This window comes from Carcharhinus amblyrhynchos, chromosome 3, assembly GCF_965287045.1.
Source record: "Carcharhinus amblyrhynchos chromosome 3, sCarAmb.v2.hapA, whole genome shotgun sequence".
Lineage (NCBI taxonomy): Eukaryota > Metazoa > Chordata > Chondrichthyes > Carcharhiniformes > Carcharhinidae > Carcharhinus > Carcharhinus amblyrhynchos.
The window spans coordinates 913,832-938,667 of NC_137326.1; the positions used below are offsets into that span (position 1 = coordinate 913,832).

The 24,836-nt window shown below is 44.5% G+C and overlaps 1 protein-coding gene across 7 annotated transcripts in view; it reads right to left on the reverse strand.

The window, feature by feature from the left end:
- LOC145362625 (6-phosphofructo-2-kinase/fructose-2,6-bisphosphatase 4) overlaps positions 1-24,836 on the reverse strand; it is a 227,843-nt gene that overhangs the window by 81,724 nt on the left and 121,283 nt on the right. For all 7 annotated transcript variants that reach the window (XM_080218598.1, XM_080218593.1, XM_080218595.1 and 4 more), the window contains 6 exons: positions 23,204-23,278; positions 19,148-19,204; positions 18,597-18,718; positions 14,691-14,898; positions 3,967-4,113; positions 639-743 (listed from right to left, as the gene is read on the reverse strand). In XM_080218598.1, coding sequence (XP_080074724.1) covers positions 639-743; positions 3,967-4,113; positions 14,691-14,898; positions 18,597-18,718; positions 19,148-19,204; positions 23,204-23,278 — 714 coding nt within the window. The remainder of the gene's footprint in view (positions 1-638; positions 744-3,966; positions 4,114-14,690; positions 14,899-18,596; positions 18,719-19,147; positions 19,205-23,203; positions 23,279-24,836) is intronic.

The following is a 24,836-nucleotide window of genomic DNA, read 5'->3' on the forward strand; positions in this document are numbered from 1 at the left end:
AAATGAAGCTGGAAACATAACTTACCCTGTCAGGCACAGTAGGTAGTTCAGTATATCACCTGCTGGATTATTTACCATCAACTCCTTAGCTATTGTGTGCAAGTATCCAGCAATAATTAATCAATATTCCCAATGGAAACTGGACGTATAACTACATTGTGCCATACAAGATTACAGTCAATACTCTACTAGTATTCAATGTTAAGTGTTAAACACAGTAAGAAGTCTCACAACACCAGGTTAAAGTCCAACAGGTTTATTTGGCAGCACTAGTTTTGGAATCTCAATCTTCATCATCAGGTGAGGACTCACCTGATGACTCACCATTGAATCCCAATTGTGTTTATCAAAGTCCAATGCCAGCATCTCCACATTAAGTGTTAAACAGGCAGAGTCAGTACTTGGCAGTATCCCAAACAGGAGCTAGAGCTGCAGCTAGAACTATTCACAGCCAAGATACCAGACTGCAGTTGGTGCTCAGAGAATTCTCAGAGTTATGGGGTGTTCCCCAGAGCCCCTGTTTATTGTGAAACGCTCTGACATAAAACTACAGAAGCCATTAAGTGATGGACAAAGTCACAATGTAAACTGCTTGGTGTTTTGACAACTACTGGGTGCAACAACATTCCATTACCCACCTCTCCTTTCGGATAACGATATCTGTATTTGTCCTGATCTCTTAGTGCAAATTCTGCTGGGTAATTCTTCTGAATCTCCTCATAGGTCATCTCTTCACAGACACCCTGAAAAACATTTATCAAATCAGGAGACTTATATTGAGGCTTTCACAAACTCTCTTACTCCCTCAATTTCAGAGACAATCCACCTCCCAAATCTCTGCAAATTCCAGACACATCTAATACTCCAACAAACCTATAAAGATGTACTTTCATAGTCTTCATTAGAGAAAAGCGCTTATTAATAAGAATTGTACAGCAACCTCACGTGCAGCTAGTTCCCAAAATGTCTGTTTGTCGAGGAGCTCTCTCACCATGGAGTCCCATTGGGCACCCAGGCCATATGACCCTTATTCTGCTGTCTGCCTTAAAGGACAATCGCCACATCCCTCCCCTTTAAATCCTTTATACAATCCGCAATAACTAATTTAGTCAGTCCTAAATACGAATGAAACATTATGTACTTAAGCTGGAGTCTTTAAGAGGATTTTCTGTTCCTTGTACTGCAGCATAATTGTGTTGTCTGAGATGCTGTCACAGGATCAATATTTACAGGAATTGCAATAACAAATACCTCTTCTGGCACAGCTCATGGAGACATCAGTTACGTCTATAACCTCAGTGTTTACAGATTTGAAAACATTTCTTGATGGTAACATTGACTGGAGTCTCTCTCTCTCTTCAACCGGTCCATGGTGTTTATGAACAATCTGTCCTTCCATGGCTACTTGGTAAGAAAGGGATCTAGTCTCAGAGACAATAATTCCAGGATCAAACTTGATCCACTACCAAAGTTTCTCACATATGGTTTTAATTACCATAAATGATCACATTGTACTGTGTGAATCATGGCTTGATTTCTGATTATAAAAATCTCAACAGCTCTGACAGCATCTGTGGGGAGAGAATAGAGCCAATGTTTCGAATCTGGATGACCATTCAAAGCTTTCGGATTACTCTGGCTGGCTTCTACCCTTCCTGGAAACACGAGGCTCAGTTCCGTTCTGAGATGATGTCTCATTAGCAGTTCCATTGGTGCAGTGGTACAGTAGCTGAGGAGCAATTGTGATATTTTGGCCTTCGAGGTTCCTCCTGACAGTTTCTTGAGGCCAAACTTGAAAGTTTGGGTGACCCTCTTGGCTAGGCCATTTGATGCTGGGTGCTAAGGCACAGTTTGAATGAGTTTAGTACCATTGAGAGCGGTGAAGTTTTGAAACTCAGCACTCATAATGACAATGCCATGACTGAAACCATGGCTAAAAGTCATCTGTGAGTTCAAAAACATTGGTATAATTTTCAATGGTAGCAAGTGATGTAGGCAACTTCGCCTCAAAAATGTCCATCCGTTTAAAGTGTGCATAAATCATCAGCAAAAACATTGTGCCCAAAAATAGACCAACATGACTGATATGGATCCATATCCATGGCTGGCCAGGACATGATGTGGAGATGCCAATGTTGGACTGGGGTAAACACAGTAAGAAGTCTCACAACACCAGGTTAAAGTCCAACAGCTTTATTTGATAGCAAACGCCACTAGCTTTCAGAACGCTGTTTCTTTGTCAGGTGAGTGGAAAGTTCTGATCAGAAACAGGGCATATAAAGGCACACACAGTTTACAGAATACTGATTAGAATGCGAATCTTTACAGCTAATTTACTATTCAAGTTGGGTAAGCATTCTCCAAGGTGACCCTCACGACACACAATAGCGCAGAGTTGCTGAGCAGAAACAGATAGCCCTATCAAGCTAACTCCATAACTCCCGGCAAGCATCTTCACCAGAGAGATGTGAGGATAAGTAATTCAATTAAGAGCAGCTCTCTGGTACAGGAACGATTATTCTTGCTTCCCAGAGTATGATGCCATCCTGACAACTCAACTCATTCTTGTGGGTAAAGAATGTTTCCACTTCCACAGAAACTGGCTCATTTACCCCTCCGATAAGTATTTTGTGTCTCACTTTAGACAGAAGTGGATCTTAATTAGTTCAGTTTCTGAGCCACTTTGCTGTATCTACAAAATTTAATATCATGATGATTTCTTGTGGCACTGGAGTACGTGTAGATGTAGGTGATTAAGAGCATTCACTGTGTGTGTTCCAGGTCAGTGCTTGAAAGAAAGGATAGTCACAGGCAGACAGAGTTAATGCCCACTGTTGAATTCTGACCGAAGAGATTGGTACGATAACCTCACTCTCTTTGAACAAACCCAAGAGTGGTTTGTTGCCAGAAATAACGCGTCTACTACTTAAACACCAGGGGAATTTCTTGATGCCAGGTCACTGCAGTGGCTTGAAAGAGGGACTTCTCCTTCTCGAGGCAAACTCCAGCCTCCTGAAATCTCTTTAACATCTCTAAGTTTGCTAGAGACTCAGCCTTTGTCAGTCGAGTTAGACATTCATCATCAAGAAGTAGGCCATCTGGCCCTTCGAGCCTGCCCCATGATCTTATTGAATGGCGGGGCAGGCTCGAAGGGCCAGATGGCCTACTTCTGCTCCTATTTCTTATGTTCTTATGTTCTTATGTTCTTAGCGGCCAGAGCAGACCCCCACTGTCCTTTGGAATATTGCCTATGCCGGAGACACGCCAAAGGACAGGGGCATGTACTGGAACAGGCCTCTGAGTTCATTTATCGTGACATACTTCTAGGAAATGTGATCTAATTCAAGTTGCCAGTACGCGTGACTCAAATCCAGACCCCCTGCCAACTTTGTGTTCAGGTCTTCAATTCTCAGGATTGGATATTTATTCAGCTTGGCAGTCTGGTTAACTGTTAGCTTATAATCACTGTTTCAATGCAGGGACTATAGGTGTTGCCCATTCTGAGAACTGAACTGGCTGGATGTTGCCTCACTCTTTCAATCTGTTTAACTCAGTATCCATTGTTTTTCATGAGGTATATGGTGCCAATCTTGCCCTAAAGAATTGGGGGTCACCTCTGGACCTCTCTGTAGCCCTTTGATTTTGCCTAATTCATCAGGGAAGTGGCTCTGGTATTTTCTTATCATTTTGGGCAGTCTCCCTTCTCGCACTTGAAAAATCTCAGGCCAATTCAACTTGATTTCTTTAAGTCAAAAACTGCTGAGAACGTTTGGGCCTTCACCTGTCACACATAAAAAGAAATATTTTTATTCTGACTCTGTTCCATTTCCAGGCATGAATATCAACTTTATCCACATTGCTTCAAATTGAACTGATCCCCTAGTCCTTTCTCCAATTACACAAGAAGAGTTACTACAATGTTGAAAAGGCTGGACTCCAACCAAGGGTAACTGACTGTGAACTCACCGCATCGATTTCGTTCAATATTTTCCACTGCTCGTAAGGCACCTTCAGGGCCTCAGCAGTCTGGATCGTCCTTTTCATCTGACTCGTCCAGACCTTAAGGTCCCTGATGTTCTGCTCTTGGATGAACTCTCCTAACGAACTGGCAAACTAGTAAAAACAAAGAGAAACAAGACATGTTAATGTGTGTAAATTTCAGGTGTATATTTCCAGTCAGAGGTTTAACAATCTTCACTGTGACATGTATGAACTCTTAGACTCCAGTCTGCAAGTCACAAGTCCAGCCAATACTGATGCATCACACTCCCAGTCAGCAAGGTATCCAGAGTTTGGGCAGAATATTCAGGTCCAGATGCTGTGAGTGATACAAGAGGAGGAACTAGTTTCTCTTGGAGGATCCATAACCAACAAAAGCTGCAGAAAAATCTACCAAACTACATGCAGTCTGCATTTGTGGCAGCATTTTAATGAGATAAAGTTTTGCCAATTACAAGAATACCTCCACAGACTCAGTCCATCAATAAACAACATTAGTCAGTCGTCCTGTCCCTGCTGCTATGAGACTTTTGAATGGACCAACCTTGCATTAAAAGTTAATCTTTCTCTACACCCTAGCTATGATGGTAATACTACATTCTGCACCTCTCCTTTCCTTCTCCCTATGTACTCTATGAACAGTATGCTCTACCTGTGAGGCGTGCAAGAAGCAATGACTCTTCGCTATAGAACATAGAACACAGAACACTACAGCACAAACAGGCCCTTCGGCCCACGAGTTGCACCGATCACATCAACACCTACCAACCTACAGACCTATCTATAACCCTCAATCTCATTAAACCCCATATACTCATCCAGAAGTCTTTTAAAAGACCCCAGCGAGTTCGCCTCCACCACCACTGACGGCAGCCGATTCCATTCACTCACCACCCTCTGAGTGAAAAACTTTCCCCGAACATCACTTCTGAACTTCCCTCCCTGCACCTTCAATCTGTGTCCTCTCGTAGCAACCATTTCAACCCGGGGAAATAGCCTCTGAGAGTCCACCCTATCTATTCCTCTCAACATTTTGTAAACTTCTATCAGGTCGCCTCTCAACCTTCGTCTCTCCAGGGAAAAGAGTCCCAGCTCCCTCAACCTAACTTCATAAGGCATGCCTCCCAGTCCAGGCAACATCCTTGTAAATCTCCTCTGTACCCTCTCAATAGTTTCTACATCTTTCCTATAGTGAGGCGACCAGAACTGCGCACAATACTCTAAATGAGGCCTGACAAGGGTCTAATAAAGTTGCAGCATTACCTCCCGACTCCGAAACTCAATCCCTCGATTAATGAAGGCCAGTACACCATACGCCTTCTTGACCACCTCCTCCACCTGCGAAGCCGATTTAAGAGTCCTGTGGACCCGGACCCCAAGATCCTTCTGCTCTTCAACACTACTCAGACTTCTGCCCTTGATAGTGTACTCGTTTATCCCGTTGGTTCTGCCAAAATGGACGACTACACATTTATCCGCGTTGAAGTCCATCTGCCACTTCTCCGCCCAGTCCTGCATCCTATCTATGTCCTGCTGCAACTTTTGCCATCCTTCCAGACCATCCACAACACCACCGACCTTAGTGTCATCAGCGAACTTACTTACCCATCCCTCCACTTCCTCATCCAGGTCATTTATGAAAATGACAAACAACAAGGGTCCCAGAACAGATCCTTGAGGCACTCCGCTGGTGACTGACCTCCATTCAGAAAAAGCCCCATCCACAACCACTCTCTGCCTTCTGCAGGCAAGCCAGTTCTGGATCCACAAGGCCAAAGGCCCTTGGATCCCATGCCCTCTCACCTTCTCAAGAAGTCTTGCATGGGGGACCTTATCAAACGCCTTGCTGAAGTCCATGTACACCACGTCCACGGCACTTCCTTCGTCAATGTGTTCAGTCACATTATCGAAGAACTCAACTAGGCTTGTAAGGCACGACCTGCCCTTGACAAATCCATGCTGACTATTCCTGATCATGTCAAACCTCTCCAAATGTTCGTAAATCTTGTCCCTCAGAAGCCTCTCCATCAGCTTACCAACCACTGAGGTCAGACTCACCGGTCGGTAATTTCCCGGGCTATCTTTGTTCCCTTTCTTGAAAATAGGAACTACATCCGCAATCCTCCAATCCTCCGGAACCTCTCCCGTCTCCATTGACGACGCAAAGATCATCGCCAGGGGCTCTGCAATCTCTTCCCTCGCCTCCCACAGTATCCTGGGGTACATCCCATCTGGTCCAGGCGACTTATCTATCTTGATAGAATTCAGAAGTTCCAACACATCCTCCTCCTTAATATTCACGTACTCAATCTTTTCCATCTGCTGCAAATCCATAACAAAATCTCCCAGATCAGCTTCCACTGTGAATACTGAGGCGAAGTACTCGTTAAGCACCTCTGCCATTTCTTCTGGTTCCACACAAACCTTTCCCCCCTCACCTTTTATAGGTCCTATCCCTTCTCTTCTTATCCTTTTACCTTTCACATATTTATAGAAGACCTTGGGATTCTCCTTAATCTTACCCGCCAAGGTCTTCTCATGACCCCTTCTGGCTCTCCTAATTTCCCTTTTAAGTTCCTTCCTACAGTCCTTATACTCCTCAAGATCTTTAACATCTCCTAATTCCCTGAACCTCTTGTACACCTTCCTTTTCCTCCTGACTAGGTTCAACACAGCCTTTGTGCACCACGGTTCCCGCGACCTACCAAAACCCCCTTGTCTCATCGGAACGTTGTCATTCAGAGCTCCAGACACACATTCCTTGAATATCTGCCACCTTCCTTCGGTACTTTTCCCTAAGAACACCTCCTTCCAGTTTATTTGTCCAAGTAACTTCCTGACGTCTTCGTATCTCCCCTTACCCCAGACAAACACCTTCCTAGCCTGCCTGATCCTATCTCGTTCCAATGCAATTGTGAAGGAGATAGAATTATGGTCACCATTTCCAAGATGCTCTCCTACCGAAAGATCCATCACCTGCCCTGGTTCATTCGCCAGTACCAGGTCAAGTACAGCCTCTCCCCTCGTAGGCTTATCCACATACTGTGTCAGGAAACCTTCCTGAACACACCTAACAAACTCCTCCCCATCCAAACCCCTTACCCTAGGGATATTCCAGTCGATGTTTGGGAAATTGAAATCTCCCATCACGACAACTCTGTTATTAATACATCTCTCCAGAATCTGTTTCCCTATCTGCACTTCAACTTCCCTGTCACTATTGGGCGGCCTATAGAATACACCCAGCAAAGTTTTCGACCCTTTGCTGTTTGTAACTTCCACCCACAGAGACTCTGTAGATAGTCCCTCCACGGCATCCTCTTTCTCTGCAGCCATGACACTGTCCCTGATCAACAGTGCCACTCCACCACCCCTTCTGCCACCCTCCCTGTCCTTCCTGAAGCACCTGAAGCCTGGCACCTGAAGTACCCAGTCCTGTCCCTGAGACATCCAAGTCTCCGTAATGGCCACCACATCACAATCCCAAACAGCAATCCACGCCCTAAGCTCATCTACCTATATATATATATATATATATATATATATATCAAAGCACCTGACAATAATAAATCAAGTCAAATATTTCCAATGGTGGGTGGTACTTAATGCTCTCCCAGTGGTGGGTTTAGTGGCAAGTGGGGTTCCCATACCTATTCATCTCTGCCCCTCTACCCCGATTACAAAAAGAGGTGAAGATAAGGAAAATCCCAGACTTGGTCTCCAACAGACTACACTGGGGTGGTGAAGGTTGCTGCTGAGGCTGTACCTGTCCGACAAAACACCCCCTCTCCCCCACCCAGTGATGTCCTTGCATCTGGGCCTTTTGGTGTTGGCTGGACAGCCCGAGCAGCAACCATCATCACCCCGGTATAGTCTGTAAGAGACTGAGTCTGGGAGTTTCCTTATCTTTGCCTCTTTTTGTAAGCATGTCATTGGTCATTGGGGAGAGATGTGGTGAGGGGTTATGATCACCAGTACGAATCATTCTCTACCCCTACTTCCTAGGTCAAAATATCCCATATTTTATTTCAGAAGTGTACTATAAGAGCCTGACACATAAAAGGGTTAATATGGGACTGAGCACAGTACACCCACACAGTGATGTAAGAGAGTACATGACCGGCCCCTAGGGGTCAGTCTAATGCTAGACAGAGCCGTGTGTGGAAACAAGCACGGAGACAACTCCTAGCCTGATCCTTACCTGTACCAATGTATATAGTTTCTAGTAGTTAATAAATACTTACTGTGAAACTACTTAAGATTGCGGATACATTAATAAGACTTACCGAACTACAGCCAGCACTTTACAACATGTTGGCAGCAAACAGAACAATTCAAACCCTCACAAAAACTATAGAAAAAAAATTTAAATCCTGGAAAATAAAGGAAAAAAATCAAAGTAGTATTCTGACTTGAAGAAATGCTCAAGAAGCAAAAGGCACAGAAGGAAACTACAGAGAAAAATCCCAAAGGCCTGGAAGCTGAAGGCAAAAATTTAAATTCCTCACTGCATCAGAAGACGCCAATGAATCCTGTGGAAGTCCAGATTCAATATCCCGAGTGTGCACAATCAGCGGACCAAGCTAAACATTTGGACAACGTAAGTCCCAAACGCAACTGCTATTTACACGGCAGTCTGAGGAACTTGATTCCTGAACGCACAGCAACCCAGCTCACTCTGAGCAAAGAAAAAAATTTAACATTAATTGCAGCTGAGTTGCTGGTGTTAAACGTGTCCGCGTGGGTTTCCTCCAGGCGCTCTGGTTTCCTCCCACAGTCCAAAGATGTGCCGGTTAGGTTGATTGGCCATGCTAAGAAATTGCCCCTTAGTGTCCAGGGTAGCGAAGGTTAGAGGGATTAGTGGCTATAATACGTAGGGATATGAGGATAGGGCCTGGGTGGGATTGTGGTCGGTGCAGACTCGATGGGCCGAAGGGCCTCTTTCTGCACTGTAGGGTTCTATGATTCTATAATTCTATGAAAACTGGCAAGAGCAGGAAAATCGTTCTTACAGAAATGTATGGCAGCAACTTCTTGGACATTTGGAAACCTCTTAATGCTGCATCTGCGACGTAAAAATTTTAACCATGGATCAGAAATCCAATGTTCTAGATCAATTTGGGATTATTCACGGCCTAGATAGCAGGAACAGGCAAGGCCCCCTGATTTTCAGAGTGAATCACACTAGGGCCCTCTGCAGCGCTCAGAGTGTGGGAGATTCATTTTGAAAATCAAGCTAAAAGAAACCAGCAGGAGTTAATCGAGTTTTCATGTGAATTTGGCACTTAGAAACTTTTTGGGAAAATTGTCCCTATAATGTGACAAACATTGGTGTCCAGTCAGAGGATTGGGAAAGTTTTAAAACCAAAAGATGAACAAAAAAAAAGAGGGAGCAGACAAACTAGCAAGTAAGAACATAAGAAATAGGAGCAGGAGTAGGCCATCCAGCCCTTCGAGCCTGCCCCGCCATTCAATACGATCATGGCTGATCTGAAGTGGCTCAGTTCCACTTTCCCACCCTCCCCCCATAACCCTTAATTCCCTTGCCTACAAAAAACCTATCTACCCGTGTCTTAAATATATTTAGCAAGGTAGCCTCCACCACTTCAACGGGCAGAGAATTCCAGAGATTCACCACTCTGAGTGAAGAAGTTCCTCCTCAACTCCGTTCTAAACGGGGGTGTAAAATAGACAGTATTGCAGTTGATAAGGGGGGTGTGCTGGATATTCTAGAGGGTTTGAAAATAGATAAGTCCCCTGGTCCGGATGGGATTTACCCTAGGATTCTCTGGGAGGCAAGAGAGGTGATTGCAGAGCCTCTGGCTCTGATCTTCAGGTCGTCGTTGATCTCTGGTATAGTACCGGAAGATTGGAGGATAGCAAATGTTGTCCCATTGTTTAAGAAGGGGAACAGAGACTTCCCTGGGAATTATAGACCGGTGAGTCTTACTTCTGTTGTGGGCAAGGTTTTAGAAAAAATTATTAGGGATAGGATTTATAGTTATTTGGAGAGTAATGAATTGATTGGAGATAGTCAGCATGGTTTTGTAGCGGGTAGGTCGTGCCTTACTAACGTTATTGAGTTTTTTGAAAAAGTGACCAAAGAGGTGGATGGGGGTAAGGCAGTTGACGTGGTATATATGGATTTTAGTAAGGCGTTTGATAAGGTTCACCATGGTAGGCTTCTGCAGAAAATGCAGATGTATGGGATTGAGGGTAGTCTAGGAAATTGGATCAGGAATTGGCTAGCAGATAGGAGACAGAGGGTGGTGGTTGATGGTAAATATCCGTCATGGAGTTCGGTTACGAGTGGTGTGCCTCAGGGATCTGTTTTGGGGCCATTGCTGTTTGTAATTTTTATTAATGATCTGGATGTGGGTATAGTTGGGTGGATTAGTAAATTTGCTGATGACACCAAAGTCAGAGGTGTGGTAGATTGTGAGGAAGGGTGTCATAGTTTGCAGGGAGACTTAGGCAGGTTGCAGAGCTGGGCCGAGAGGTGGCGGATGGAGTTTAATGCGGAGAAGTGTGAGGTAGTTCACTTTGGTAGGAATAACAGATGTGTTGAGTATAGGGCTAACGGGAGGACTTTGAATAGTGTGGATGAACAGAGGGATCTAGGTGTATGTGTACATAGATCCCTGAAAATTGGGAATCAAGTAGATAACGTTGTTAAGAAGGCATACGGTGTCTTGGCGTTTATTGGTAGGGGGATTGAATTCAGGAGTCGCAGCGTCATGTTGCAACTGTACACAACTCTGGTGCGGCCGCACTTGGAGTACTGTGTGCAGTTCTGGTCCCCACATTACAGGAAGGATGTGGAGGCTTTGGAGAGGGTGCAGAGGAGGTTTACTAGGATGTTGCCTGGTATGGAGGGGAGGTCCTATGAGGAGAGACTGAGGGATTTGGGGTTGTTTTCGCTAGAAAGAAGGCGGCTAAGAGGGGATCTTATTGAAACATATAAGATGATTAGAGGTTTAGATAGGGTGGATAGTGATAGCCTTTTTCCTCGGATGGAGAAAGCTAGCACGAGGGGGCATGGCTTTAAATTAAGGGGGGGTAGTTATAGGACGGATGTCAGGGGTAGGTTCTTTACCCAGAGGGTGGTGAAGGATTGGAATGCCCTGCCTGCTGCAGTTGTAAATGCGCCTAGTTTGGGGGCGTTTAAGAGATCCGTGGATAGGTTTATGGACGAAAAGGGATTGGTTTAGATTAGTGGGTCATTGTTTTTTAACTGGTCGGCACAACATTGTGGGCCGAAGGGCCTGTTCTGCGCTGTAATGTTCTAAACTGTCCCCCCCCCGCCCTTATCTTAAGGCTGTGCCCTCTAGTCCTGCTGTCCTTTGAGCGGGAAGAATCTCTCTACCTCTACCCTATCCATCCCCTTCATCATCTTATACGTCTCGATAAGATCCCCCTCATCCTTCTAAACTCCAATGAGTACAAGCCCAGTCTATTCAGCCTCTCTTCATAGTTCAACCCCCTCAACTCCGGTATCAGCCTAGTGAACCTCCTCTGCACTCCCTCCAAGGCCAAAATATCCTTGTGCAAGTGCGGTGACCAAAACTGCACACTACTCCAGCTGCGGCCTCACCAGTGCCCTGTACAGTTGCAGCAAGACCTCCCTGCTTTTATATTCAATCCCCCTCGCTATAAAGGCCAGCATCCCATTCGCCTTCCTGACCACCTGCTGCACCTGTAGGCTGGGTTTTTGCGGCTCATGCACAAGGACCCCCAGGTCCCTCTGCACCGTAGCATGCTGCAGCTTTTTGTCCTTTAAATAGTAATCCCTCCTACTATTATTTCTGCCAAAGTGGATAACCTCACACTTGCTAACATTATACTCCATCTGCCAGGTCCTCGCCCACTCGCTCAGCCTATCTGGATCCCTCTGCAGACTTTCCACACCATCCAAGCAATTTGCTTTTCCACTCATCTTTGTGTCATCAGCAAATTTCGACACCCTACACTCAGCTCCCTCCTCCAGATCATCTATATAAATGGTAAATAGCTGAGACCCCGGCACCGATCCCTGGGGCACTCCACTAGTCACCAATCGCCAATCTGAATAGCACCCATTGATACCTACTCTCTGCCTCCTATTAGACAGCCAATCCTCTATCCACGCTAACTCCAACTCCACGCCCCCTAACCTTCTGTAGCAACCTTTTATGCGGCAAAAGGAATATAATAACAGACAGCAAAGGCTCTTTAAATATATAGAAAAAGGATATTATTAAACTGGAAACAGCGCAGAAAAGATTTACTAGGATGCTACCGGGACTTGATGGATCGAGTTATAAGGAGAGGCTGGATAGACTGGGACTTTTTTCTCTGGAGCGTAGGAGACTGAGGGGTGATCTTATAGAGGTCTATAAAATAACGAGGGGCACAGATCAGCTAGATAGTCAATACCTTTTCCCAAAGGTAGGGGAGTCTAAAACTAGAGGGCATAGCTTTAAGGTGAGTGGGGAGACATTCAGAAGTGTCCAAAGGCACAATTCTTTCACACAAAGGGTGATGAGTGTCTGGAACAAGCTGTCAGAGGTAGTAGTAGAGGCAGGCACTACTAAAAAGCATTTAGACAGTTACATGGGTACGATGGATATAGAGGGATATGGGCCAAACATGGGCAATTGGGATTAGCTTAGCAGTTTAAAAAAAGGGTGGCATGGACAAGTTGGGCCGAAGGGCCTGTTTCCATGCTGTAAACTTCTATAACTCTAAATAAAAAAAGAAGAAAGACCAAAGTGAACACAGGCCCCTTTGAGAATAAGATTGGGGAAATAATAATGGGAAACCAGGAAATGGCAGGGGAGTTAAGTAAATATTTTGCATCGCAGTGGAAAACACTATTAACATTCCAAAAATACTAAACAATCAAGGGGGGTTCAGAAGGGAGGAGGAAACAAATACAATAACTATCCCTAGAGAATAAGTACTAGGGAAACTAATGGGGCTAAAGGCTGATAAATCCCCTGGGCCTGATGGGTTGCATCCCAGGATATTAAAGTTTTTAGGTTTAAGTTTATTTATTAGTGTCACAAGTAAGCTTACAGTAACACCGCAATGAAGTTACTGTGAAAATCCCCAAGTCACCACACTTCGGTGCCTGTTCAGATACATGGGGGGAGAATTTAGCATGGCTAATGCAGGAAAGACGTAGAAGCTATTGAAAGGGTACAGAGGAGATTTACAAGGATGTTGCCTGGACTGGGAGGCATGCCTTATGAAGTTAGGTTGAGGGAACTGGGTCTCTTTTCCCTGGAGAGACGTAGGTTGAGAGGTGACCTGATAGAGGTTTATAAAATGTTGAGAGGAATAGATAGGGTGGATTCTCAGAGGCTATTTCCCCGGGTTGAAATGGTCGCTACGAGAGGACACAGGTTTAAGGTGCAGGGAGGAAAGTACAGAAGTGATGTTAGGGGTAAGTTTTTCACTCAGAGGGTGGTGAGTGAATGGAATCGGCTGCTGTCAGTGGTGGTGGAGGCGAACTCGCTGGGGTCTTTTAAAAGACTTCTGGATGAGTATATGGGGTTTTATGGGATTGGGGGTTATAGATAGGTGTTGATGTGATCGGCGCAACTCGTGGGCCGAAGGGCCTGTTTGTGCTGTAGTGTTCTATGTTCTATGTTCTAACCAGCAGAGCATTAAAGTAGGTAAGTCCCCAGGGCCTGATGGGATCTACCCTAGAGTACTGAGGGAGGCAAGGGCAGAAGTTGCTGGGGCTTTGACAGAAATCTTTGTACCTTCATTGGTTACAGGTTAAGTTTCAGAGTTCAGGAGGATAGCCAATGTTGTTCCATTGTTTAAGAACAGCTGCAGGAATAATCCAGGAAATTATAGGCCGGTGAGTGGTAGGGAAATTATTGGAAAAGATTCTTTGGGACTAACTCACATTTGGAAACAAATGGATTTATTAGTGATAGACAGCATGGTTTTATGAAGGGGAAGTCGTGTCTCACTAACTTGATCGAGTTTTTTGAGGAAGTGACGAAGATGATAGATGAGGGAAAGGCAGTTGATGTTGTCTACATGGACTTCAGTAAGGCCTTTGACAAGGTATCTCATGGTAGACTGGTATGAAAGATGAAGTCACAAGGGATCAGAGGAGAGCTGGCAAGATGGATACAGAACCGGCTTGGCCGTAGAAGACCAAGTAGCAGTGGAGGGGTGCTTTTCTGAATAGAAGGCTGTGCCTAGCGGTGTTACACAGATCAGTTCTGGGACCTTTGTTATTCATAGTAAATATAAATGATTTGGAGGAAAATGTAGCTGGTCTGATTAATAAGTTTGCAGATGTCACAAAAATTGGTGGAGTTGCAGATAGTGACCTCCCCACTTAGTGTTCAGTCTGAAATTGTGTCAGCAAACTCTCATGTGTCATTACAACCCGTACAGATAACCGGAATCACTGCTGCAAAAGGTGGATTCATTTTCAATGATTAAACAACAACCTGCCGCTTCCATCAGCGTCCATTACTCAGCATTCTCCGTCAGACTACTGGAATCACACCCGACTCAGACTCAAAACCTGCAGCAAGTTCTTCATTCAATCAGCAATGTCACAGAGATTCATTAAATCCTGTTCAGGAATATGATTCAGAAGGATCAGCCAAGGGATTGGTCAGGTTCTGCTCTGGACATTTTGAATAGTCCACTCTAGTGCTCGGTAGCAATTGTGAACTCACCTGTTTGCCTCGATGAGAAAGGCCCGAATCACCACCTATCCTGCCCTTCAAGTTCAGTTCACTCTCGCCATGGCGACAGAGGTAGATGGAACGTGGAGTTATATGGATGTTCATGAGGTAGTAAACAATTTTGCTTTGAATATGATCTAGTACATGATTGACAAGATATCGCCGCCCAACGTCCATGATTTTAATAAAAGACAAATCCCTTTGAGGAAAAGAAATATTCAAAATAAATAAAAGCAACACATGCTCACACTCAAACAGCGACAGAGATTCTCTGACCACGCCGCGAGTACATCACCATTAGCCCTTAGGAACTTTCAAGCGGTTATTGGATAGGCACATGGAGCATACCAGAATGATAGAGAGTGGGATACCTTGATCTTGGGATTGGACATAGCTTGGCACAACATTGAGGGCCGAAGGGCCTATACTGTGCTGTACTGTTCTATGTTCTAATGTTCTATGTCCTGAAAATCCCTTTTGCACTTGGCACTAAACCAGTTTGCGAGTCTCCCCATCACTTCCTAATGGTAGGAACTGAATTGTGCCCAAGATCAGCGTATTTAAGGTAGCATTTAAATATGCATAGCCCGTTCAAATCCCAGCGCACAGAATTCTCCAGCCTTTAGTCATGGTGCTGTAACGGCGAGAATCACAACTGGTCTCCACTAGCAGAGACCTGGCGCAATGGTTACACCAGGAGGCTCAGAGATCACTGAAGCTGCTGGTTGGCAGAGGCATGGCTGGGTAGTGCCCATTGGACATTGCCCACCTCGTGGGGCCTACCTGGCACAGAGTGCCCAGTGGCCACCAGACAGCCCACTGGGCGCCACTAATGTGCCAGGGCAGTACCAAAAGGATGGGGCCTTATTGGGAGCTATGAAGGGAGCAGCTATGGAGGGATGGATCATATCAGGTCCTGAAGGGTGAGATAGAGAGGGTGACAAAAGAGACAGGATGTTGCTTTACTGCTTAGGGAGAATATCACAGCTATACAGAGGGAGAACACCTTGGTGGGATCATACAGTGAGGCCATATGGGTAGAACTCAGGAACAGGAGTGGTACAATCACACTGTTGGGGTTGTACTACAGACCTCTTAAAAGACAAATCCCTTTAGGGAAAAAAAATATTCAAAATAAATAAAAACAACACACGCTCACACTCAAACAGCGTGAAGTCGAGAAACTAAGATGTCAGTAGATTATGGAAAGATGTAAAAATAACAGGGTTGTTGTAATGGGAGATTTTAACTTCCCAACATAAACTGGGATTCCTTTGGTGCCAGGGGCTTGGATGGGGCAGAGTTTGTTCAGTGTGTCCAAAAGTACTTGTTGAGGCAATATGTAAATGGTCCAACATGGGAAGGTGCTATCTTAGACCTGGTTCTGGGAAATGAGCCTGGACAGGTGATTGATGTCTTCTGGGAGACCACTTTGGGAACAGTGATCACAATTCTATAAGGTTCAAAATACTTGTAGAAAAGGACAGTAGTACTCACAGAGTGAAAGTACTAGGTTAACTACTACAGTTTTAGGTATGAGCTAGGGAATGTAGACTGGAAGCAGCTGTTTGAATGTAAATCCACATCTGATACGTGGCAGTCTTTTAAAAGTCAGTTGTTAACAATCAGGACAAGTATCTCTCTGTAAAAATGAAGGATAAAGATGGCAAGACTTTGCAACCTTGGATGACAAGAGAGATTGTAAGTTTAGTGAAAAAGGAGACATACATAAATTTCAGGAAATTGAAAACGGAAAAGGCTGGAGAGAAACAAAGGTAGCAGGAAAAAGATTAAACAGAGACTTCGGAGGGCTAAAGGAGGCCATGTAAGATCCTGAGCAGGCAGGATTAAGGAGAATCCAAAGACTTTTATATGTATATAAGAGGGGAGCTAAGGAAAAGATGGGTCCACTCAAGGACAGTGGAGGGAATGTGTGTGTGGAGCCAAATGAGGTCCTTAACAAGTACTGTGTATCAGTATTCACAAAGGGAAAGGATGTGGTGGGTGGTGAGTGTAGAAAGGAGGATGTTGACATTCTAGGACATGTTGAGATAAAAAGAGAGGTGTTGGTGGTTTTGAAAAACATTAAGGTAGACAAGTCCTCAGGGCCAGATAGAACATAGAACATTACAGCGCAGAACAGGCCCTTCGGCCCACGATGTTGCACTGACCAGTTAAAAGGCAATGACCCTCTAACCTAAACCAAACCCTTTCCATCCATAAACCTATCCACGGGTCTCTTGAACGCCCCCAAACTAGGCGCATTTACAACTGCAGCAGGCAGGGCATTCCAATCCCTCACCACCCTCTGGGTAAAGAACCTACCCCTGACATGCGTCCTATAACTACCACCCCTTAATTTAAAGCTATGCCCCCTCGTGCTAGCTTTCTCCATCCGAGGAAAAAGGCTATCACTGTCCACACTATCTAAACCTCTAATCATCTTATATGTTTCAATAAGATATTCTGTTCCAAAATACAGAGAGAGGCAAGATAAGAAATTGCTGAGGCGATAGGCAAAATCTCTGTATCCTCTTTAGCCACTGGCGAGGTACCAGAGGACTGGTGGACAGCTAACACTGTTCCTCTGTTTAAGGAGGACAGAAGAGACAATCTGGGAAATTACAAGCAAGAGAGTCTTGCACCAGCGGTGGGGAAATCATTGGAGAAGATTCTTAGGGACAGGATGTACTGATATCTGGAAGAGAATAAGCTGATTAGCGATAGGCAGCATGGTTTTGTGAAAGGGAGGTCATGTCTCACAAACTTGATTGAACATAGAACATTACAGCGCAGAACAGGCCCTTCGGCCCACGATTGAGTTCTTTGAGGAAGTGACAATAAAAAATTGTCCAGGGCAGGGCACTGGGTGTCGTACGCATGGACTTTAGTAAAGTCTTCGATAAGGTTCCCCTTGGGAGGCTGATACAGAAGGTGAAGTCAGTAGGGATCTGAGGTGAGCTGGTAAAATGGAGACAAGACCAGCTTGGGCATAGAAAGCAGAGAGTAACAGTGGAAGGGGACTTTTCTAAATGGAGGTTTGTGACAAACGGTGTTCCACAAGGATCAGTGCTGGGCCTCTGTTGTATATATAAATAAATGATTTGGAGAAAAATGTAGGCGGTCTGATTAGTAAATTTGCAAATGATACAAAAATTGGGGAGCAGCTGATAGTGAGGAGGATTGTCAGAGGATGCAACAGGATACAAATCAACTGGAGACCTGGGCCAAAAGATGGCAGATGGAATTTAACCCAGACAAATGTGAGGTGATGTGATTTGGATGGTCAACTGCAGGAGGAAAGTATACAGTAAATGATAGACTTTAAAAATATTAGCATACAGAGGGATTTAGGCATGCAGATCCACAGTTCCCTGAAGTTGGCAACTCAGCTGGACAAGGTGGTCAAGAAGACGGATGGATGGCATGCTGGCCTTCATCGATTAGGGCACTGAGTGTAGGAATTGGAAAATCATGTTGCAGCTGTATAAGACTTTGGTTCGACTGCATTTGAAGTATTGTATACAATTCTGGTTGCCACACTACCGGAAGGACATTGATGCATTGGAAAGGGTGCAGAAGAGATTTACCAGGATGTAAATCTGGATGGGATATTAAAGGGTGCAGGGAGTGAGGGGGGAGTGGGATTAGACTGGATGGGATATTAAAGGGTGCGGGGAGTGAGGGGGAGAGTGGGATATTAAAGGGTATGGGGAGTGAGGGTGAGTGGAATTAAACTGGGTGGGATATTAAAGGGTGCAGGGAGTGAGGAGGAGTGTGAGATTAGACTGGGTGGGATATTAAATGGGGCACGAAGTGCAGAGTGTGCTCAGACTCACTGGCTGATATGCCTTTGTGTTGTCTATTGGTAACATACGGGAAGGAAGGCTAACGTACTTATCTGACACTTCATCCAAAGGCTCATACGTGTTTTGGTAACACTCTATCCTTTTTAGGAAGTCGGATATCGCTTCATCATTGTTACAGTCGCTGTAGTCTGGGCTGCCCAGTTTGACTTGCTAATCGGAGTGAAATGTAGCGTTAGTAATGTGCTTTAGACCGAGGAAACCAACAATATTCACAGTAACACAAAAATAAATGGGAACTCTGAAAATCCAGTGTTACATCACAGCCAAACAGGACTTTATATTTTTCACATGTAAATACTAAGCATTCACATTGCCATAGAAACTGGTAAATCTCTGCTTTTGACACTTTTAAACAGACAATTGAAACAACAGAAACAGTGATTTTGCTGCACTGATTTTCTCTGGCACCTACTCAATCTCAGACAGACTTGCTGAGTGCTCAGGTGAAGGACAATCCAGAGGTCAAAACTAGTATTAACACGGCTGGGAACCAATCCAATTCCAGCTGAATTACAAATTAAGTCATTACTGTCCAAACCAGTGCATCAAAAAAATCTCAGTTATCAATCTCTAACCTACCACAATGTTCGTCTCAATAACCTCCGGGTCTTCACACACCGATTCCACGAAGAACACCTTGGACCACAAAACAGATCAGAAAATCAGTGATGAGAAGAGAAAAAAAAACAAATTCTTTAAGCTTAATCTTTCCATTTCAGTCTAATCCCACTCTCCCCCTCACTCCCCACCCCTCTAAATAGCCAGGTCTAATCAGACTTTCCCCTTCACTCCCCAGACCCTTAAATAATATCCCAACTAGTCTAATCCCAATCTCCCCCTCACCCTTTAATATCCCACCCAGTTTAATCCCACTCTTCCCCTCACGCTCTGAATCCTTTAATATCCCACCCTCCCCTCATTCACTCCACCCTTTAAAATCTTCTTTTCTGACACTGTCTGCCACTATATAATTGTACAATTCTCTCAGCTGTTTTTAGGTCAACTTTACTGACCCACATTCATTCACAGAAGTACAAACTGAACACATCGTTTCTACAAATGCTTTCCAATTAATTTATTGCAATCTTTAACAAAATGATCATGAGTCGGTGTGAGGTCCCTCTTGGGAGCCTGATGATGAAACCTCTGTCTGGGGCGGGAATCAAATTTGGGCAATAGTAAACCAGTTCTTTTCTTTTACAAAAATCTCGTACTTTCATCAGCATTTTATCTGTTGCCATACTATAAATGACCAAGTTTACAGTATTTAATTGTGATTCCTGTATCATCATCACCAGCTGATTTGTATCTAACTAGACCTCTCATTTGAAGAATGTGGCACATTCTTGCAATGTATCGGCACTGTTAACTTTTCCAGCACCTCCAGCCTCTGCGAGGTGAAGAGTCCAGTCAAGAGCTACTAGAAAGCCAGGAACTGTGGTGCACAAAAGTTGTAATGAGCCTAGTCAAAAAGAAAAGCAAAGCATACAAAAGGTTCAGGGAGCTAGGCGATGTTAGGGATCTAGAGGAGTGTACGGCTTGTAGGAAGGAACTTAAGAAGGAAATTAGAAGAGCCAGAAGGGGTCATGAGGTGGCCTTGGTGGGTAAGATTAAGGAGAACCCTAAGGCGTTCTACAAATATATGTGTAAAGAGTGAAAGGATAAGATGGGAAGGAATAGGACCTATAAAATGTGGAGGTGGGAAAGTTTGTACAGAACCGGTAGAAATAGCAGAGGTGCTTAATGAATACTTTACTTCGGTATTCATGGTGGAAAAAGATCTGGGTGGTTGTACTGCAGGCTTGTGGTGGACTGAAAAGATTGAGTATGTGGACGTTAAGAAAGAGGATGCTGTTCAAAATTTCCAACACATCAAGATAAATAAGTTGCTGGGACCGGACGGGATGTACCCCAGGTTACTGTGGGAGGCGAGGGAAGAGATTGCAGAGCCTTTGGCGATGATCTCTGCGTCTTCGATGGAGACAGGGAGAGGTTCCGGAGGATTGTGGACGTGGTTCCTATATTCAAGAAAGGGAATAGGGATAGCCCAGGAAGCTACCGACCGGTGAGTCTAACCTCAGTGGTTGGTAAGCTGACGGAGAAGATCCTGAGGGACAGGACTTATGAACATTTAGAGAAGTTTAGTATGCTCAAAAGTAGTCAGCACGGTTTTGTCAAGGGCAGGTTGTGCCTTACAAGCCTGGTTGCGTTCTTTGAGAATGTGACTGAACACATTGACGAAGGACGAGCAGTGGATGTGGTTTACATGGACTTCAGCAAGACATTTGATAAGGTCCCCCATGCAAGACTTCTTGAGAAAGTGAGAGGGCATGGGATCCAAGGGATTGTTGCCTTGTGGATCCAGAACTGGCTTGCCCGCAGAAGACAGAGAGTGGTTGTGGATGGGTATTTTTCTGCATGGAGGTCGGTCACCAGTGCAGTGCCTCAGGATCTGTTCTGAGACCCTTACTGTTTGTGATTTTTATAAATGACCTGGATGAGGAAGTGGAGGGATGGGTTGGTAAGTTTGCCAATGACATGAAGGTTGGTGGTGTTGTGGATAGTTTGGAGGGATGTCAGAAGTTGCAGTGTGACATAGTTAGGATGCAAGACTGAGTGGAGAAGTGGCAGATGGACTTCAACCCAGATAAATGTGTAGTGGTCCATTTTGGCAGGTCAAATGGGATGATGAAGTGTACTATCAAGGACAAGACTCTTAGCAGTGTAGAGGATCAGAAGGACCTTGGAGTCCAGATCCATAGGACTCATAAATTGGCCTCACAGGTAGAGGGTGTGGTTAAGAAGGCGTATGGTGTACTGGCGTTCATCAATCGAGGGATTGAGTTTAGGAGTTGGGAGATAACACTGCAGCTTTATAAGACTCTAGTCAGACCCCACTTGGAGTACTGTGCGCAGTTCTAGTCGCGTCATTACAGGAAGGGTGTGGAAGATATTGAAAAGGTGCAGAGGAGATTTACAAGGATGTTGCCTGGATTGGGTGGCATGCCTTATGAGGATTGGTTGAGGGAGCTCGGTCTTTTCTCCTTGGAGAGACAAAGGATGAGAGGTGACCTGATAGAGGTGTATAAGATGTTGAGAGGTATTGATCGGGTGGATTCTCAGAAGCTTTTTCCCAGGGCTGAAATGGTTGCTACGAGAGGACACAGGTTTAAGGTGCTGGGGAGTAGGTACAGAGGAGATGTCAGGGGTAAGTTTTTCACTCAGAGGGCGGTGGGTGAGTGGAATCGGCTGCCATCAATGGTAGTGGAGGCAAATTTGATAGGGTCTTTTAAGAGACTTCTGGATGAGTACATGGGATTTAATAGGATTGAGGGTTTTCGGTAAGCCTAGTAGGTAGGGATATGATCGGCGCAACATGTGGGCCGAAGGGCCTGTTTGTGCTTAGTTTTTCTATGTTCTATTGCAAACGGTGTTTTTGCAGATTTTATTACAACGGTTGTAGGATCTGCCATCGATTTAGTGGATCGATTTTTCACACTATTTAAAGATTGCCAGCTTGGGTGGTGGACCTGTAGAATTAATGCAGTCAACCATTTGTAGCATTGCTGTACAAGTCTCATTGCACGCACGCACTCACAGACACATCACACCTACTGCTGCAAACTGCACTAATAAATGGAGATCAGAGTTCAAATCCCACCAAAGCAGTTAATGCAATCAACTTCACTTAAGTAAAATCAAACATCAGTAATGGTGAGGACATAACTACTGGATTGCTGTAAGAATAAATCCAATTCACTAATGTCCTTCAGAGAAGGAAATCTGCCACCATTACCAATCTGGAATGCATGTCACTCCAGTCCCATAATTGGCTCCACATTCCTCTGAAATGACTCAAACTACTCAAAGTGATGGTTCTCCATCCCCTTCTCAAACAGGAATGGATAATAAATGCTGGGATAGTCAGCACGGTCAATATCCACAAATGAATAAAATTTAAGGCAGCTGCTTCAGTTACAAGCTGGCCAGACTGGAGGACAAACACACACAAGCTCAAAATACAGACACAACTGAAGAGGAGGTTAAGCACATCAGCCCATTCTCTACCACTTTCCTACTTGTTCCTCCTGGGAACATTACAATGGCAGCACCAGTTTGAAGAGATACTCTGTCCTGGGCTTTGGATGGATAGATTATATCAAAAGAACGGTGAGAAAAAAAAAGGCAAAGTATATTTCACAATCGATAGAGAATATTTGGGCCTGGTAGTAGAAGGGCAGGTCTGGTGGCTGCTGTCAACTCATGTGTGGGTGCAATTTATCAACTTGAAGAACTGAAGTAAATAGAAAGGAAATGATGAAATAAAAATGGAATAGGAGTGTACAAAAAGACAGCAGGAAGTATTAAGATACAAGGGCACAGTGGTACAGGATCCTTACATCACCCTGTATGAAACCCAGTTCCTATCCATTCCATTTCCCTTTGTTGACAAGCTGAGCTTCGTGCTGAAGTACATTGTGCAAATTGAGTGAGCAGCACAGAATCAGAATAAATACAGCAAACATTAGGAGATAAATGCAACAGGATCTTTTCCCTCATACATTCACAGCTTGAAACAGGAAAGCCTTGCAATGCCACAAGGCAAAGCTAATCCAGGAATCACAGCAAACTAACCTTGTATCCGTTCTGTTCTGCAAAGTTTAGAATGGTTTCTCTCCGCTCCCGTGTTGTGTTTGTGGCATCAAAGACCTGTTTGGAGATTATTAGAAATAATTTCAGCAAGTAAGACAGTTGGGAGCTTGCTGGGAACTAACCAGATGGGACGGACCAGTCCCTAATTTTAGGTTTTGAGAAGGGTAGGTCGTGCCTCACAAACCTTATTGAGTTTTTTGAAAAGGTGACCAAAGAGGTGGATGAGGGTAAAGCAGTTGACGTGGTGTATATGGATTTCAGGAAAGCGTTTGATAAGGTTCCCCATGGTAAGCTATTGCAGAAAATACAGAGGCACGGAGTTGAGGGTGATTTAGCAGTTTGGATCAGGAATTGGCTAGCTGATAGAAGACAGAGGGTGGTGATTGATGGGAAATGTTCATCCTGGAGTTCAGTTACTAGTGGTGTACTGCAGGGATCTGTTTTGGGGCCACTGCTGTTTGTCATTTTCATAAATGACCTAGATGAGGCCATAGAAGGATGGGTTAGTAAATTTGCGGATGACACTAAAGTCTGTGGAGTTGTGGACAGTGCAGAAGGATGTTGCAGGTTACAGAGGGACATAGATAAGCTGCAGAGCTGGGCTGAGAGGTGGCAAATGGAATTTAATGCGGAAAAGTGTGAAATGATTCACTTTGGAAGGAGTAACAGGAATACAGAATATAGGGCTAATGGTAAGATACTTGGTGTGGATGAGCAGAGAGATCTTGGTGTCCATGTGCATCAATCCCTGAAAGTTGGCACCCAGGTTGATAGGGTTGTTAAGAAGGTGTACGGTGTGTTAGCTTTTATTGGTAGAGGGATTGAGTTTTGGAGCCATGAGGTCATGTTGCAACTGTACAAAACTCTGGTGCGGCCACAGTTGGAGTATTGCGTACAGTTCTGGTCGCCGCATTACAAGAAAGATGTGGAAGCATTGGAAAGGGTGCAGAGGAGGTTTACCAGGATGTTGCCTGGTATGGTGAGAAGGTCTTATGAGGAAAGACTGAGGGACTTAAGGCCGTTTTCATTAGAGAGAAGAAGGTTAAGAAGTGACATAATAGAGACGTATAAGATGATCAGAGGATAGGGTGGACAGTGAGAGCCTTGTTCCTCGTGGAGATGGCTAACACGAGGGGACATAGCTTTAAATTGAGGGATGATAGAAATAGGACAGATGTCAGAGGTAGGTTCTTTACTCAGAGGGTAGTAAGAGCATGGAATTCCCTGCCTGCAGCAGTTGTGGATTCGCTGACATTAAGGGCATTTAAATGGTCATTGGATAAACATATGGATGATATTGGAATAGTGTAGGTTAGATGGACTTTAGATTGGTTTCACAGGTCGGCGCAACATTGAGGGCCAAAGGGCCTGTACTGCGCTGTGATGTTCTATGTTCAATGTTCTAATACACAAAGCAATTTAACTAATAAAGGGTTCTGGAGTCTATTACCTATTGGAGAACACTTAACGCATTTTACTGGTCTCATTCATAGAAATTACAGCACAAAAAGAGACAATTTGGCCCATCATGTCACACTGGCTCTTGGAAACAGCAGACGTATTTCACATCACGCTCGTTTTACTGTCCTCAATCCTGTAAGTTCCTCATCCTTTA